The sequence below is a fragment of the Pristiophorus japonicus genome, chromosome 2 (genome assembly GCF_044704955.1).
Source record: "Pristiophorus japonicus isolate sPriJap1 chromosome 2, sPriJap1.hap1, whole genome shotgun sequence".
Taxonomy (NCBI): Eukaryota; Metazoa; Chordata; class Chondrichthyes; family Pristiophoridae; genus Pristiophorus; species Pristiophorus japonicus.
In genome coordinates, this window is record NC_091978.1 from 241,812,314 (window position 1) to 241,824,313 (window position 12,000).

Sequence of the window (12,000 nt, forward strand, 5' to 3'; positions counted from 1 at the left end):
CTTGCACATTCCTGATTTTCATCGCTCCACAATTGGCGGACATGGCTTCAGCTGCCTATGTCCTATGCCCTGGAATTCCCTCCTTAAATCTCTTCACCTCCCTCTTCTACTTTAAGACACTCCTTAAACTCTACCTCTTTAATCAAGTTTTTGGTCACCTTCCGAATATCTCCTTATGTGGCTTGGATAATGTTCCTGTGAAGCACCTTGGGCTGTTTTACTACATTAACGGCACTCTATGAATGCAAGTTGTTGTTGTGCATGCAGAAAAGGACAAGTTTTTGGTTTGTTTTCTTCTATATGTGGGCAGTGTCGTTAGTATTCGAGGACAGTGGTTGGAAGTCGCTGAACCATGACTATGACCGTCTTTAATTTTTTTTAAATTGCATTTGAGACTTCTATTTAAGTTGGTGATAGGAATGAATGGAGATGGGTCCAACTTTCTTGGCTGTCTGTGGAAATTGTCCCAGTTCGTTCACTAGCTTGGACTCAGTTTGCATTTTTGGCTCAGACCATACAAATTTTGGACGTGCTTGTTTGTACAGCAAAAATGGGCAACATGCTCCAACCTTTGTTTCTGATTGGTCCCCTTGGAGGATAAGCCACACCCTGAAATTTCAACGGAATGTGTAACTGGAACTGCCCATCCCAAGGTCTCACTGACTTTGCAAATTGTAACTCGATCCACTTTGACTTCCTGAAGTGACAGAGGACAGAGCTCCCCAGAAGACAGCAAGGGCCACCCAGTCCAAGTACATCTCTCCGCCAGCCAAAGTGCCTTACCCCAGTCCAAGTACTTCCCTCCCCCAGCCGAAATGCCTTACCCCAGTCCAAGTACTTCCCTCCCCAAGCCGTTCTTCCTCCCCCCGCCCCGCCCCTAGCCTCTCTTCCTCCTCCTTCCCACCCCCCAGCCTCTCTTACTCCACCCCCCCAGCAGCCTCTCTTTCCACTCCCCCCCAGCAGCCTCTCTTTCCCCCCAGCCTCTCTTCCCCAACCCTCCAGACTCTCTTCCTCCCCTGCCCCCAGCCTTTCTTCCTCACCCCTTCCCCCCCACCCCCACACCCCCACCCCCACCCTCACTCCCATTCTCTTCTCCCCCCACCCACTCCCATTCTCTTCTCCCCCCACCCACTCCCATTCTCTTCTCCCCCCACCCACTCCCATTCTCTTCTCCCCCCACCCACTCCCATTCTCTTCTCCCCCCACCCACTCCCATTCTCTTCTCCCCCCAGTCCCTCCCATTCTCTTCTCCCCCCCCCTCCCATTCTCCTCTACCCCCCCCTCCCATTCTCCTCTCCCCCCCAGCCTCTCTATCTCTCTTCCCACGCTCCCCAGCCTCTCTCTTGACCCCGCCTCCCTCTTCCCCCCGCCACTCTCTCCCCTCCCGCCTCTCTCTCCCCTCCCGCCTCTCAGTCTCCTCCCCCCCCCCAGCCTCTCAGTCTCCTCCCCCCCCAGCCTCTCTCTCCTCCTCCCCCTGCCAGCCTCTCTCTCCTCCCCTCCCCCAGCCTCTCTCTCCTCCCCTCCCCCAGCCTCTCTCTCCTCCCCCCCGCCCCCGCCAAGCCTCTCTCTCCCACCCCCCACCCCAGCCTCTCTCCGCCCCCCCCCCAGCCTCTCTCTCCGCCCTCCCCCCCAGCCTCTCTCTCCTTCCCCCCCCCGCCAAGCCTCTCTCTCCCCCCCCGGCCACATCCTCCCTCTCCTCTCCCCTCCATCAGCCTCTCTCTCCTCTCCCCTCCGAGCCTCTCTCTCCTCTCCCCCCCAGCCTCTCTCTCCTCTCCCCCCCAACCTCTCTCTCTTCTCCCCCCCCACCAGCCTCTCTCCTCTCCCCGCCGAACCTCTCACTCCTCTCCCCCCCCAGCCTGTCTCTCCCCTCCCCTCCAGCCTCTCTCTCCTCTCCCCCCCCACCCCAGCCTCTCTCTCCTCTTCCCCCCCTAGCCTCTCTCTACTCCCCCCCAGCCTCTCTCTTCTCCGCCCCCCCCCAGTCTCTCTCTCCTCCCCCCCCACCCCAGCCTCTCTCTTCCCCCCCCAGCCTCTCTCTCCCCCCCCCGCAGCCTCTCTCTCCCCCCCCCCGCAGCCTCTCCCCCCCCCGCAGCCTCTCTCTCCTCTCCTCCCCACCCCCAGCCTCTCTCACCTCCCCACCCCCAGCCTCTCTCTCCTCCCCACCCCCAGCCTCTCTCTCCTCTCCCACCCCCCAGCCTCTCTCTCCTCTCCTCCCCCCTCAGCCTCTCTCTCCTCCCCCCAGCCTCTCTCTCCTCCCCCCCAGCCTCTCTCTCCTCCCCCCCCCAGCCTCTCTCTCGCTCCCACCCCCCAGCCGCTCACTCCTCCCCCGCCCCCCCCAGCCTCTCTCTCCTCCCCCCACCCCCAGCCCCCCTCTCCTCCCCCCCCCCCCCCCCAGCCCCTCTCTCCTCCCCACACTCGGCCCCTCTCTCCTCCCCACACTCGGCCCCTCTCTCCTCCCCCCACCCAGTCTCTCTCTCCTCCCCCCCAGCCTCTCTCTCTCCTCTTACCCCCCCCCAGCCTCTCTCTCTCCTCTCCCCCCCCCAGCCTCTCTCTCTCCTCTCTCCCCCGCACCCCCCCCCAGCCTCTCTCTCTCCTCTCCCCCACCCCCAGCCTCTCTCTCCTCACTGCCTCCTGCCCCAGCCTTTCTCTCCTCTCCCCCCCCCCAGCCTCTCTCTTCTCTCCCCCCCCCCAACCAGCCTCTCTCTCCTCTCCCTCCACCCCAGCCTCTCTCTCCTCTCCCTCCCCCCCAGCCTCTCTCTCCTCTCCCCCCCCAGCCTCTCTCTCCTCCCCCACCAGCCTCTCTCTCCTCTCATCCCCCTCCCACCCCCAGCCTCTCTCTCCTCCACTGCCCCCCCAGCCTCCCTCTCCTCCCCGCCCCCCCAGCCTCCCACCCCAGCCTCCCTCTCCTCCCCCCCCAGCCTCCCTCTCCTCCCCCCCCAAGCCTCCCTCTCCTCCACACCCCCCTCTCCTCCACACCCCCAGCCTCCCTCTCCTCCACACCCCCAGCCTCCCTCTCCTCCACACCCCCAGCCTCCCTCTCCTTCCCCCCCCAAGCCTCCCTCTCCTCCACACCCCCCCTCTCCTCCACACCCCCAGCCTCCCTCTCCTCCACACCCCCAGCCTCCCTCTCCTCCACACCCCCAGCCTCCCTCTCCTCCACCCCCCCAGCCTCCCTCTCCTCCCCCCCCAGCCTCTATCTCTCCCCCCCCCGCAGCCTCTCTTTCTCCTCCTCCCCCCCAGCCTCTCTCTCTCCTCCCCCCCAGCCTCTCTCTCTCCTCCCCCCCAGCCTCTCTCTCTCTGCCCCCACCCCGAGTCTCTCTCTCTGCCCCTCCCCTCCCAGCCCCTCTTCCTCCCCTCCCCTCCCTCTCCTCCACTCCCTCTCCTCCACTCCCTCTCCTCCCCTCCCTCTCCTCCCCTCCCCTCCCTCTCCTCCCCTCCCTCTCCTCCCCTTCCTCCCCCTCTCCTCCCCTCCCCTTCCTCTCCTCCCCTTCCCCTTCCTCTCCTCCCCTTCCCCTCCCCTTCCCCTCCCTCTCCTCCCCTTCCCCTCCCTCTCCTCCCCTTCCCCTTCCCCTCCCTCTCCTCTCCTCTCCTCTCCTCTCCTCCCCTCCCCTCCCCTCCCCTCCCCTCCCCTCCCCTCCCCTCCCCTCCCCTCCCCTCCCCTCCCTGTCCTGTTGCGGGGTGGGTAGGAGTCAGAGCCTCAGGTCCTGCTTCTGGCACCAGGTGTATATAATGATTCAGGCTGGAAGGAGGGCGGAGCTTAACAGGGGGCGGGTCTTGTTGCCTGTCGGTCAAAAAAGTGCGGTACGGGCAGAGCTTGACAGACACCTATTTGTCAAAAAAAGTGCAGAATAAATAGTTATCGATAAACTTTGATGGTCCCAATTGGAGCCACCTTAAACATAATTTACACTTGTTTTATTAGGTGCCATTTTAATTAGTTTCTGCAGAGGCTTTACGTGAAATATCTTTAACAGTAAATTCTCATACCTGTTTTATTCTGTAAACAATCCAAAATGTTGACCAGATTAGGTTAAGCCAAATTATATCCACGGACTCTTAAAATGTTTGGGGTTCTGTTAAAGGTGCAGATATTTGAAGAAGACTTTCAGAAAGAAAGGTGTGACCGGGAAAGAATGAATGAAGAAAAAGAAGAATTGAAGAAAAACATTGAGCAGCTACAATCAAAGCTTACTTTACTTAACACACAGGTATTGGCACAGTAACTGCCCATCTACATTTCAGTTTCAATGTCTTCTGCTACTTTAATAAATTATACTTTTATGTTCCACTCACATAGATTTTTTTTTTATCAAATGGCCAGTCGTTAGTGAAGGGAATTTTTACTTTTTTCACAGCTTCAGACTTATGAGGAAGACTTTATAAAGGAAAGGAAAGAAAAGGACTTACTGGGAAAGAAACTGAAAAAACAGGTATGAGAATTTACTATTAAAGATTTTTCATGTGAAGCCGCTGCAGAAACTAATTAACATAGCACCTAATAAAACAAGTGTAAATTATGATTTTGTTAAATGGATTTTTGTTTAACAAACTTCAAGTGCTGCTAGCTATTGTTCTGCAGTTACAAAGAAATGTGAAATTGAATATATGGCACTGCCTTTTAAACTGAGTTTGAGTGTAAATGTTTTATCTGAACATCACATAAACACACCTAATAGTTAATCTTGCATCTGTTGTGATCTTGGAGAAAGTTGTGTGGAAGAATGGTTGTAAGGAGTGTTACAAATATGACACAATTCTGCTTTTGGTCTGATAGTTGTCCCTCTAATTCTGGTGCAATACATGAGATTTCAAACAAAATGCCTGCAGTCTCCACCTATTTTGTTTCATGTGTTATGATGTATGTTTGTTGTTGTAGTCTCCCTGGTAACAGGCTTTAGACAAAATCTAACTTGCTATTGTCACATATATACAGACTTTATGATTGGTTCAGTTATAAATATGATAGCCTGTAATTTTTGAATGAGCTGGCTGTTATGAATCTCTAATGAGCTTTAGCAACAGGCTGAGAGCCATAAAATAAGGAGTAGATAGCAGTAGTCAGAATGCAATTGAATTGAAAAAACTTGAGATCTTTTGAGATATCTGCTATAGCTGATATGGAGACAAGGCGGGGAGCTGTGTATACGATGGTTGTTCATAAAGTTCCAGGTTAGAAACATAGAAACATAGAAATTTACAGTGCAGAAGGGGGCCATTTCGTCCCATTGTGTCCACGCCGGCTGACAAAGAGCCACACGGCCCTTGGTCAGCAGCCCTAAAGGTTACATATAAGCTATGAACAAGGAAAGGCAAAGAGCACTCAGCCCAACCAGTCTGCCTCACACAACTGCGACACCCCTTATACTGAAACATTCTACACTCCACCCCAACCGGAGCCTTGTGATCTCCTGGGAGGGGCAAAAAACAGATAAAAACCCAGGCCAATTTAGGGAGAAAAAAATCTGGGAAAAATTCCCCTCCAACCCATCCAGGCGATCGAAACTAGTCGAGGAAATCACCCTGGCTGTATTCGATTCCCTGCAGTACTTACCATTAATACTGCGTCGGCCAACAAAAGGTCATCCAGTCTGATCCCAATTACCAGCTCTCGGTCCGTAACCCGCAAGTGCCAATCTAACCATCTCTTAAAAGTTGTGAGGGTTTCTGCATCCATCAGTCTTCCAGGCAACGAGTTACAGATCCCCACAACCCACTGTGTAAAGAAGCCCCCCCCCAAATTCCCTCTAAACATTCCACCACCCACCTTAAAACTATGCCCCCTTGTAACAGACCCCTCCACCAATGGAAATAGGCTCTTGCTATCCACTATGTCCAAGCCCCTCAATATTTTGTACACCTCAATGAGGTCTCCTCTCAACCTCCTCTGTTCCAATGAGAACAAGCCCAGCCTATCCAATCTGTCCTCATAACTAAGATTCTCCATTCCAGGCAGCATCCTAGTAAATCTTCTCTGCACCCTCTCTAGTGCAATCATGTCCTTCCTATAATACGGCGACCAGAACTCCAGCTGTGGCCGAACCAAAGTATTATACAATTTAAGCATAACCTCCATGCTCTTATATTCTGTGCCTCGGCCAATAAAGGCAAGCATTCCGTATGCCTTCTTAACCACCTTATCCACCTGGCCTGCTACTTTCAGGGGTCTGTGGACAAACACTCCAAGGTCCCTTTGTTCATCTACACTATTAAGTGGCCTACCGCTTAATGTGGATATCCTTTCCTTATTAGCCCTCCCAAAGTGCATCACCCTACACTTCTCTGAATTAAATTCCATTTGCCATTGCTCTGCCCACCTGACCAGTAGATTGATATCCTCCTGCATCTCATGACTTTCTTCTTCATTATCAACCACACAGCCAATTTTAGTGTCGTCTGCAAACTTCTTAATCATACTCCCTATATTCAAATCTAAATCGTTGCTATATACCACAAAAAGCAAGGGACCCAGTACTGACCCCTGCGGAACCCCACTGGAAACATCTTTCCAGTCACAAAAATATCCATCAACCATTACCCTTTGCTTCCTACCTCCAAGCCAATTTTGGATCCAACTTGCCACTTTGCCTTGGATTCCATGGGCTTTAACCTTCTTGACCAATCTACCATGTGGGGCATTATCAAAAGCTTTGCTAAAGTCCATATACACTACATCGTACGCACTACCCTCATCGACCCTCTTGGTTACCTCCTCAAAAAATTCAATCGGCTTAGTCAAACACGATCTTGCCTTAACAAATCCGTGCTGACTGTCCCTAATTAATCCCTGTCTTTCCAAATGTAGATTTATCTTGTCTTTCAGGATTTTTCCAATAATTTTCCCACCACTGAGGTTAGGCTGACAGGCCTGTAATTACTCGGCTTATCCCTTTCTCCCTTCTTAAACAAGGGTACTACATTAGCAGTCTTCCAATCCTCCAGCACCATGCCCAAATCCAAAGAGCACTGAAAAATGATGGTCAAGGCCTCTGCTATTTCCTCTTTGACTTCACTCAACAGCCTAGGATGCATTTCATCCGGGTCTGGGGACTTATCTATTTTCAAAGCTGCTAAACCCCTTGATACTTCCTCTCTCACTATATTTATTTCATCCAGAATATCACACTCCTCCTCGATAACAGTATCTGCATTGCCATTTTGATTTGCAAACTTTTTCCGTTTTCCCCTTCAAGAAGGTAGATGGTAGGATTTCTATTGTAAATATATATGACATTGTTACATATTTTCTTTTTTGATTAAATGTGTTAAAATTTTAAAACTAGAACAAGTGCTGCTGTGATATTCTACTGCATATTGAGGGCTGGAGATAGATCTTGTGGTGGCACAAGAATAATTCCTGAAGGTTAACCAATGCCTGACAGATCAGGGTTTTCTGTTCATGTGCTGGGCATGTTACTGAACATCTTCCCTAGATAGCGAGGCTAGAGAGGACATTTTTGAAGGCACCGAGAGTTAGAACTCACTGAGAAGAGTGATCTGAGATATAAGAGCAAAATATCTAGAGTAATGAATGACATCAAAGATCAAAAAATGTAAGGGAGTGCAAATTTATTTTTCTTTCTCTCTAACAAGCCTCAATTTTATTTTGAATGCACAAACTGTAGGCACTCATTTCTTCACTCCTACTCTAATAAACTTTAGACTCTAATAGGCAATGCCTATTATGGTCACTTCGACTGATATTAGTTTTTTATTTCCAGATTATTAAAAACATTGAATTCACATTCTCAAACTGCCATGGTGGGATTTGAATTCATGTTCTCTGGATTATTAGTCCAATAACATTGTAAAATTAAGTTAAAGATTTATCTTCAATAAAGTTTAATATCTGTTACACTTATTTATTCTTTCTGCCAAAAGGCTAGATTTCAGCAAGATTGGAAACGTGTGATAGCAAGGGCTCAGTTAGTAACCTTTTACTTCGTGCTGTTTTAGTTATACTTGCACCAGTTGGATTGGGGATTACATTGAGATATATAATAGTTGACGTCTAACCAGTTGCTAAGCTTTTCTAACTAAGTCTTAGGGCTCAAAATTGGCCATGAGTTGCTCCGTTTTTTTTGGAGCAACTTGATTTTTCTGGAGTATCTTAAAAATCCAATTTTGCACATTCAATTTGCGCCAGTGTAAGTGAGATGGTTAGGATTTTTTTAGTTTAGTTTTTTTTTCAAAAGGGGGCGTTACCAGCCACCTACACCCGTTTTGGCCATTTAGGCCACTTTGGTCAGCTAATAGTTATTCCAAACTAACTTAGGCCAGCGTATGTGGCCACTTGTGGCCGCTTGTGAAAACCCTTGCGGAGAGTTAAGAAATCAGCGCAGGGAGGTACATCGGAGGCCAGCAGAACTTAATGACTTGACTAAAGAATGTGAATAGGATCAAACAGCTTTACAGGACATCATATGACAAACTTCGCAAAGTTAATTTACTATGCAACAGAAGCATTCATGGAAGCTTAAACTACAAAAATAAAAGAAGTAAAAGATAGTTGAATTAAATTGCCCTAATCTCACAGCTAATTTAAACAACTATTTGTTTGCAATGATTATACTGTGCCAAAATTGAGCCCATATTATCTAAATAAAATCTGCTTCAATAAATAAGATATTCTCTCCATCACTTATGTTCTTCTTTTGCAATAGCACCAGGTATATATGCTTGACAAATGGTCACCACTATTCACAAGAGACAAAACATATTTACATAATTTTTTCAAAATATCCAAATAAAAAATAGAAATAAGTCCTACCCTACCTTCATCTTCAGCCCGGGAAGGCAGTGGGCCGGCCTGTGCAGTAGGTCACTCGGCCTGGGATAGGGGCGGGATGCACCAGCAGCCAGTATGATGATGATGATGATGATCGGGCCCCACGTTGCAGCATGCACACTGAGAAGCTGGGGGCAGGAGCTACTGCGCATGCGCGCACACTCCAACGTGCATGTGCAGACGTCCCGGCATTGTTTTCAGTACGGGACGCTGGCTCCGCTCGACCCGACTGGCCATGCTGCGCGAAGAACCGGGAGAGGCCGGACAGCAGCCAAAGTGGGAATTAATTTTTTCGGAGCACTTTTCAACGCAGAAAAGCGGAGTGCGCCGAAAAAAGGAGTAGACCAATTTTGAGCCCATAGATTCAACTTTTATACTAGTGGACCAGTTTCCTGAAAATTGAAGGGAGCAATCACAAGATTTTGGCGATAAAATTTAAAAGCTTTTAGAGGGAGAAATTCACTATCGTCCCGTTTGGGGCACGAATTTTTAAAAGTTTGAAAAATGTCAAACTTTAAAAAAAAATGCCGTTTACACTCCAAGAAGGAAGTGGAGCGCTAAATCAAACGCTCCATTTCCTACTTGGAGCGCAATCGGCAGCACGTTAGGTGGAGACTTCAACAGCGCTGCACAATGGGCCGAGCAGCACTGCCCCATTGAAAGACTCCTCCCCTCCATTAAAGGGAAGGGCCATCATTGCAGGCACTGCAAAATAAAAAGTACCTACCTGGACCACCGTGGCTGCCAGGATCCCGCACGATCAGCCCGGCACTCAAGCAGAGTGCTGGGCTGATCAATCGTGGGCAGGAACCGGCAAAAAAAACTCGAAGAAAAAAGGTCAGGTTTTTTTTTTTACTTACCTCAGGCACCTTGCCTTCAAGCATTTTCCCCGAAGCGGCCGACGGCCAGATGCACGCCTCCTGCAGCGGACAGTGTTTTCGACCGGCGCTGCTGCAGGGGACCGAAGACAATTTTGGGTTCAGGGTGCTACCAGGGCGATGCGCTCGGCAATGACGTCACGATCTCCGGGTGAAGGACATCAGAGTATAACGCCGTAGCCCCGCCGAATATGGCGGGAGTCGATGTCATCGCTGTGCCTGGTCGCAAAGCCGTAACAGGAGTCGTAAAGGCACCCAACTTCACCCCATATATATTGAAGACTGGTATCTATTTGCTGTAATACACTGTCTGCCATTAGTAATTTTGGTTTGAAAACTTCAGTTTTAGAACCGAACTAAAGATTAACCTTACAAATTGACTCTGAGGAATGAAGTACACTCTGAGTAACCCTGATTCTGGCATAAATGTCAGTGTATCCTATTGTACCTCTTCACTTTTGTATACATTCCCAAGTAACAGCCTTTCAAAGCTTTCCACGCTGCCAAGTTCCATGCAGAGGCACCAACCTGTTTTTTTATTCTCCTTTTTGTCTCAATATCTTTTTTTTTCTTGATGTACTTTGTGTAAGGTTTGTGTAGACCCAGTCATTATCGGACAGAATGACTAAATGAAGGGTGGCATAAAGATTTGCGAATGGCTGTCCTTATCAGTAGTTTATAGAAATCTTGATCTGCGTGTAATCTCTTCTTGACAAATGAATTTAGCATATCATCTCCTTTAAAAGGGCTAGTACCTGCCACAGTATTTGTGTCATATGTTAGACAGGGCGATCTCTATTCTTGGTTTGGAAGGAGAGAGTAGAAATCACAACTTTTGAAATCTGAAACCTTTGTAATAATCTTCCAGGTTTTCTCATATGTAACTACAGGTACAATGTCTGAAATCCAGAATCCTCGGGACCAAGTCTGTGCCGGTCTTTGGGTTTTGTTGGATTTCGGACAAGAAAAGCAATAGTCTGAAATCCGGAATCCTCGGGACCGAATCCGTGCCGGATTTCGGGTTTTGCCGGATTTCGGACTTTGCCGTGGACCGAATCTGTGCCGGATTTCGGACCTCACACTCCGCCGCTAGGCGATTCATTCCAGTTGGTGATTCCCACCGATCCTCCGCTCCTTGCCGCCTGCCGAATCCCGCGGCCCCCCGGCACTGCATCTTGGCCACCTCAAAAATGTCTGGGTTTTGGACAATTCCGGTTTTTGGAATTCCGGATTCGGGACGTTGTACCTATACAGTGTTTTCTGAGAGATGAAAGTGGGTAGCCATCGTTACACCTCACAAATTAGAAAAGACAGAGCCCCAAGCATGCACATTAGCTGATGTTATGGTCCGCTCCTGATGGTGACATTTCTAAAGTTAGAATTGTGCTGACTCTACAATTGGCTCTCTTCTAACATTCGAAATTTACAGACAGAACAATGGGTGACTGTATGTTGTAGAAGCCAGTTCTGCACCAGATGCAGTATAGCTGTAGCTGATGTGCAGGATCAGCGTTGCAAGGCCAGGTGGTCTTGCTGCCTTCAGTATCAGCAGAATCATTTGGCATATGTGTGGTGCAAAAGATAATGGTTCATCAACACCATATAATTGGGGTATTAAACCACCCTAGTAACAAACTTATGTTTTGCAAGACTCACCCACTTGAGATCGTAATCTATTGATCACCTGCCTCGAGATGTTAATCTTACACTTCAGTAGAGTGTGCTGGTAATTCCTAGTTTCTGCTGACATTTACTTTTTTTCTATTTCGGTTGAGAGAAAGCCAGTTAACATTATAGAGGAGCAGAGATACTTCAGCATCAGCAGTGTAAATAAAACAGATCTGTAAAAACACGAGGCCTTACAGTTGATCTTACACTCACATTCACATGAAGCATTATGGGCTAACAATACCTGGGGTTAGCGCCACCAGTTACCCCGTTATTTAAAGGGATCATCAGCAACAACTTGCAGCTGACATGTTTCTGCAGTTTGACTGGCTCTGGAACTTTCTGCAATTCCAGCAGCTTTATAAACTTCTTTCAAGGTCCAAAGGTAACCGGGAGTGTTGGGGCAAATGGAGAACGCCTTCATTATTATTTAAAGGCTTCTGTTCACAACACTTGCTTCGTCATGAGGAGGGCCAGGGGGCCTCTCAACAGGAGGCCTTGCCAACCGAGGGTCTTCAGGGAGCATTTCTCTCATATCCACCTTTCTCTTAATAGCTCCTGGGAAGTGGTGGTCACTAACAAGGGATTTATTGCCCATCCCTAATTGCCTTTGAGAAGGTGTGGTGAGCCATCTTCTTGAACCGCTGTTGTCCGTGTGGTGAAGGTACTCCC

The 12,000-nt window shown here is 49.0% G+C and overlaps 1 protein-coding gene across 3 annotated transcripts in view; it reads left to right on the plus strand.

Annotated features, from left to right (window-relative positions):
• LOC139233526 (TNFAIP3-interacting protein 1-like) overlaps nucleotides 1-12,000 on the plus strand; it is a 51,518-nt gene that overhangs the window by 21,387 nt on the left and 18,131 nt on the right. For all 3 annotated transcript variants that reach the window (XM_070863936.1, XM_070863929.1, XM_070863945.1), the window contains exons 7-8: nucleotides 4,080-4,205; nucleotides 4,353-4,427. In XM_070863936.1, the coding sequence (XP_070720037.1) occupies nucleotides 4,080-4,205; nucleotides 4,353-4,427 (201 nt within the window). The remainder of the gene's footprint in view (nucleotides 1-4,079; nucleotides 4,206-4,352; nucleotides 4,428-12,000) is intronic.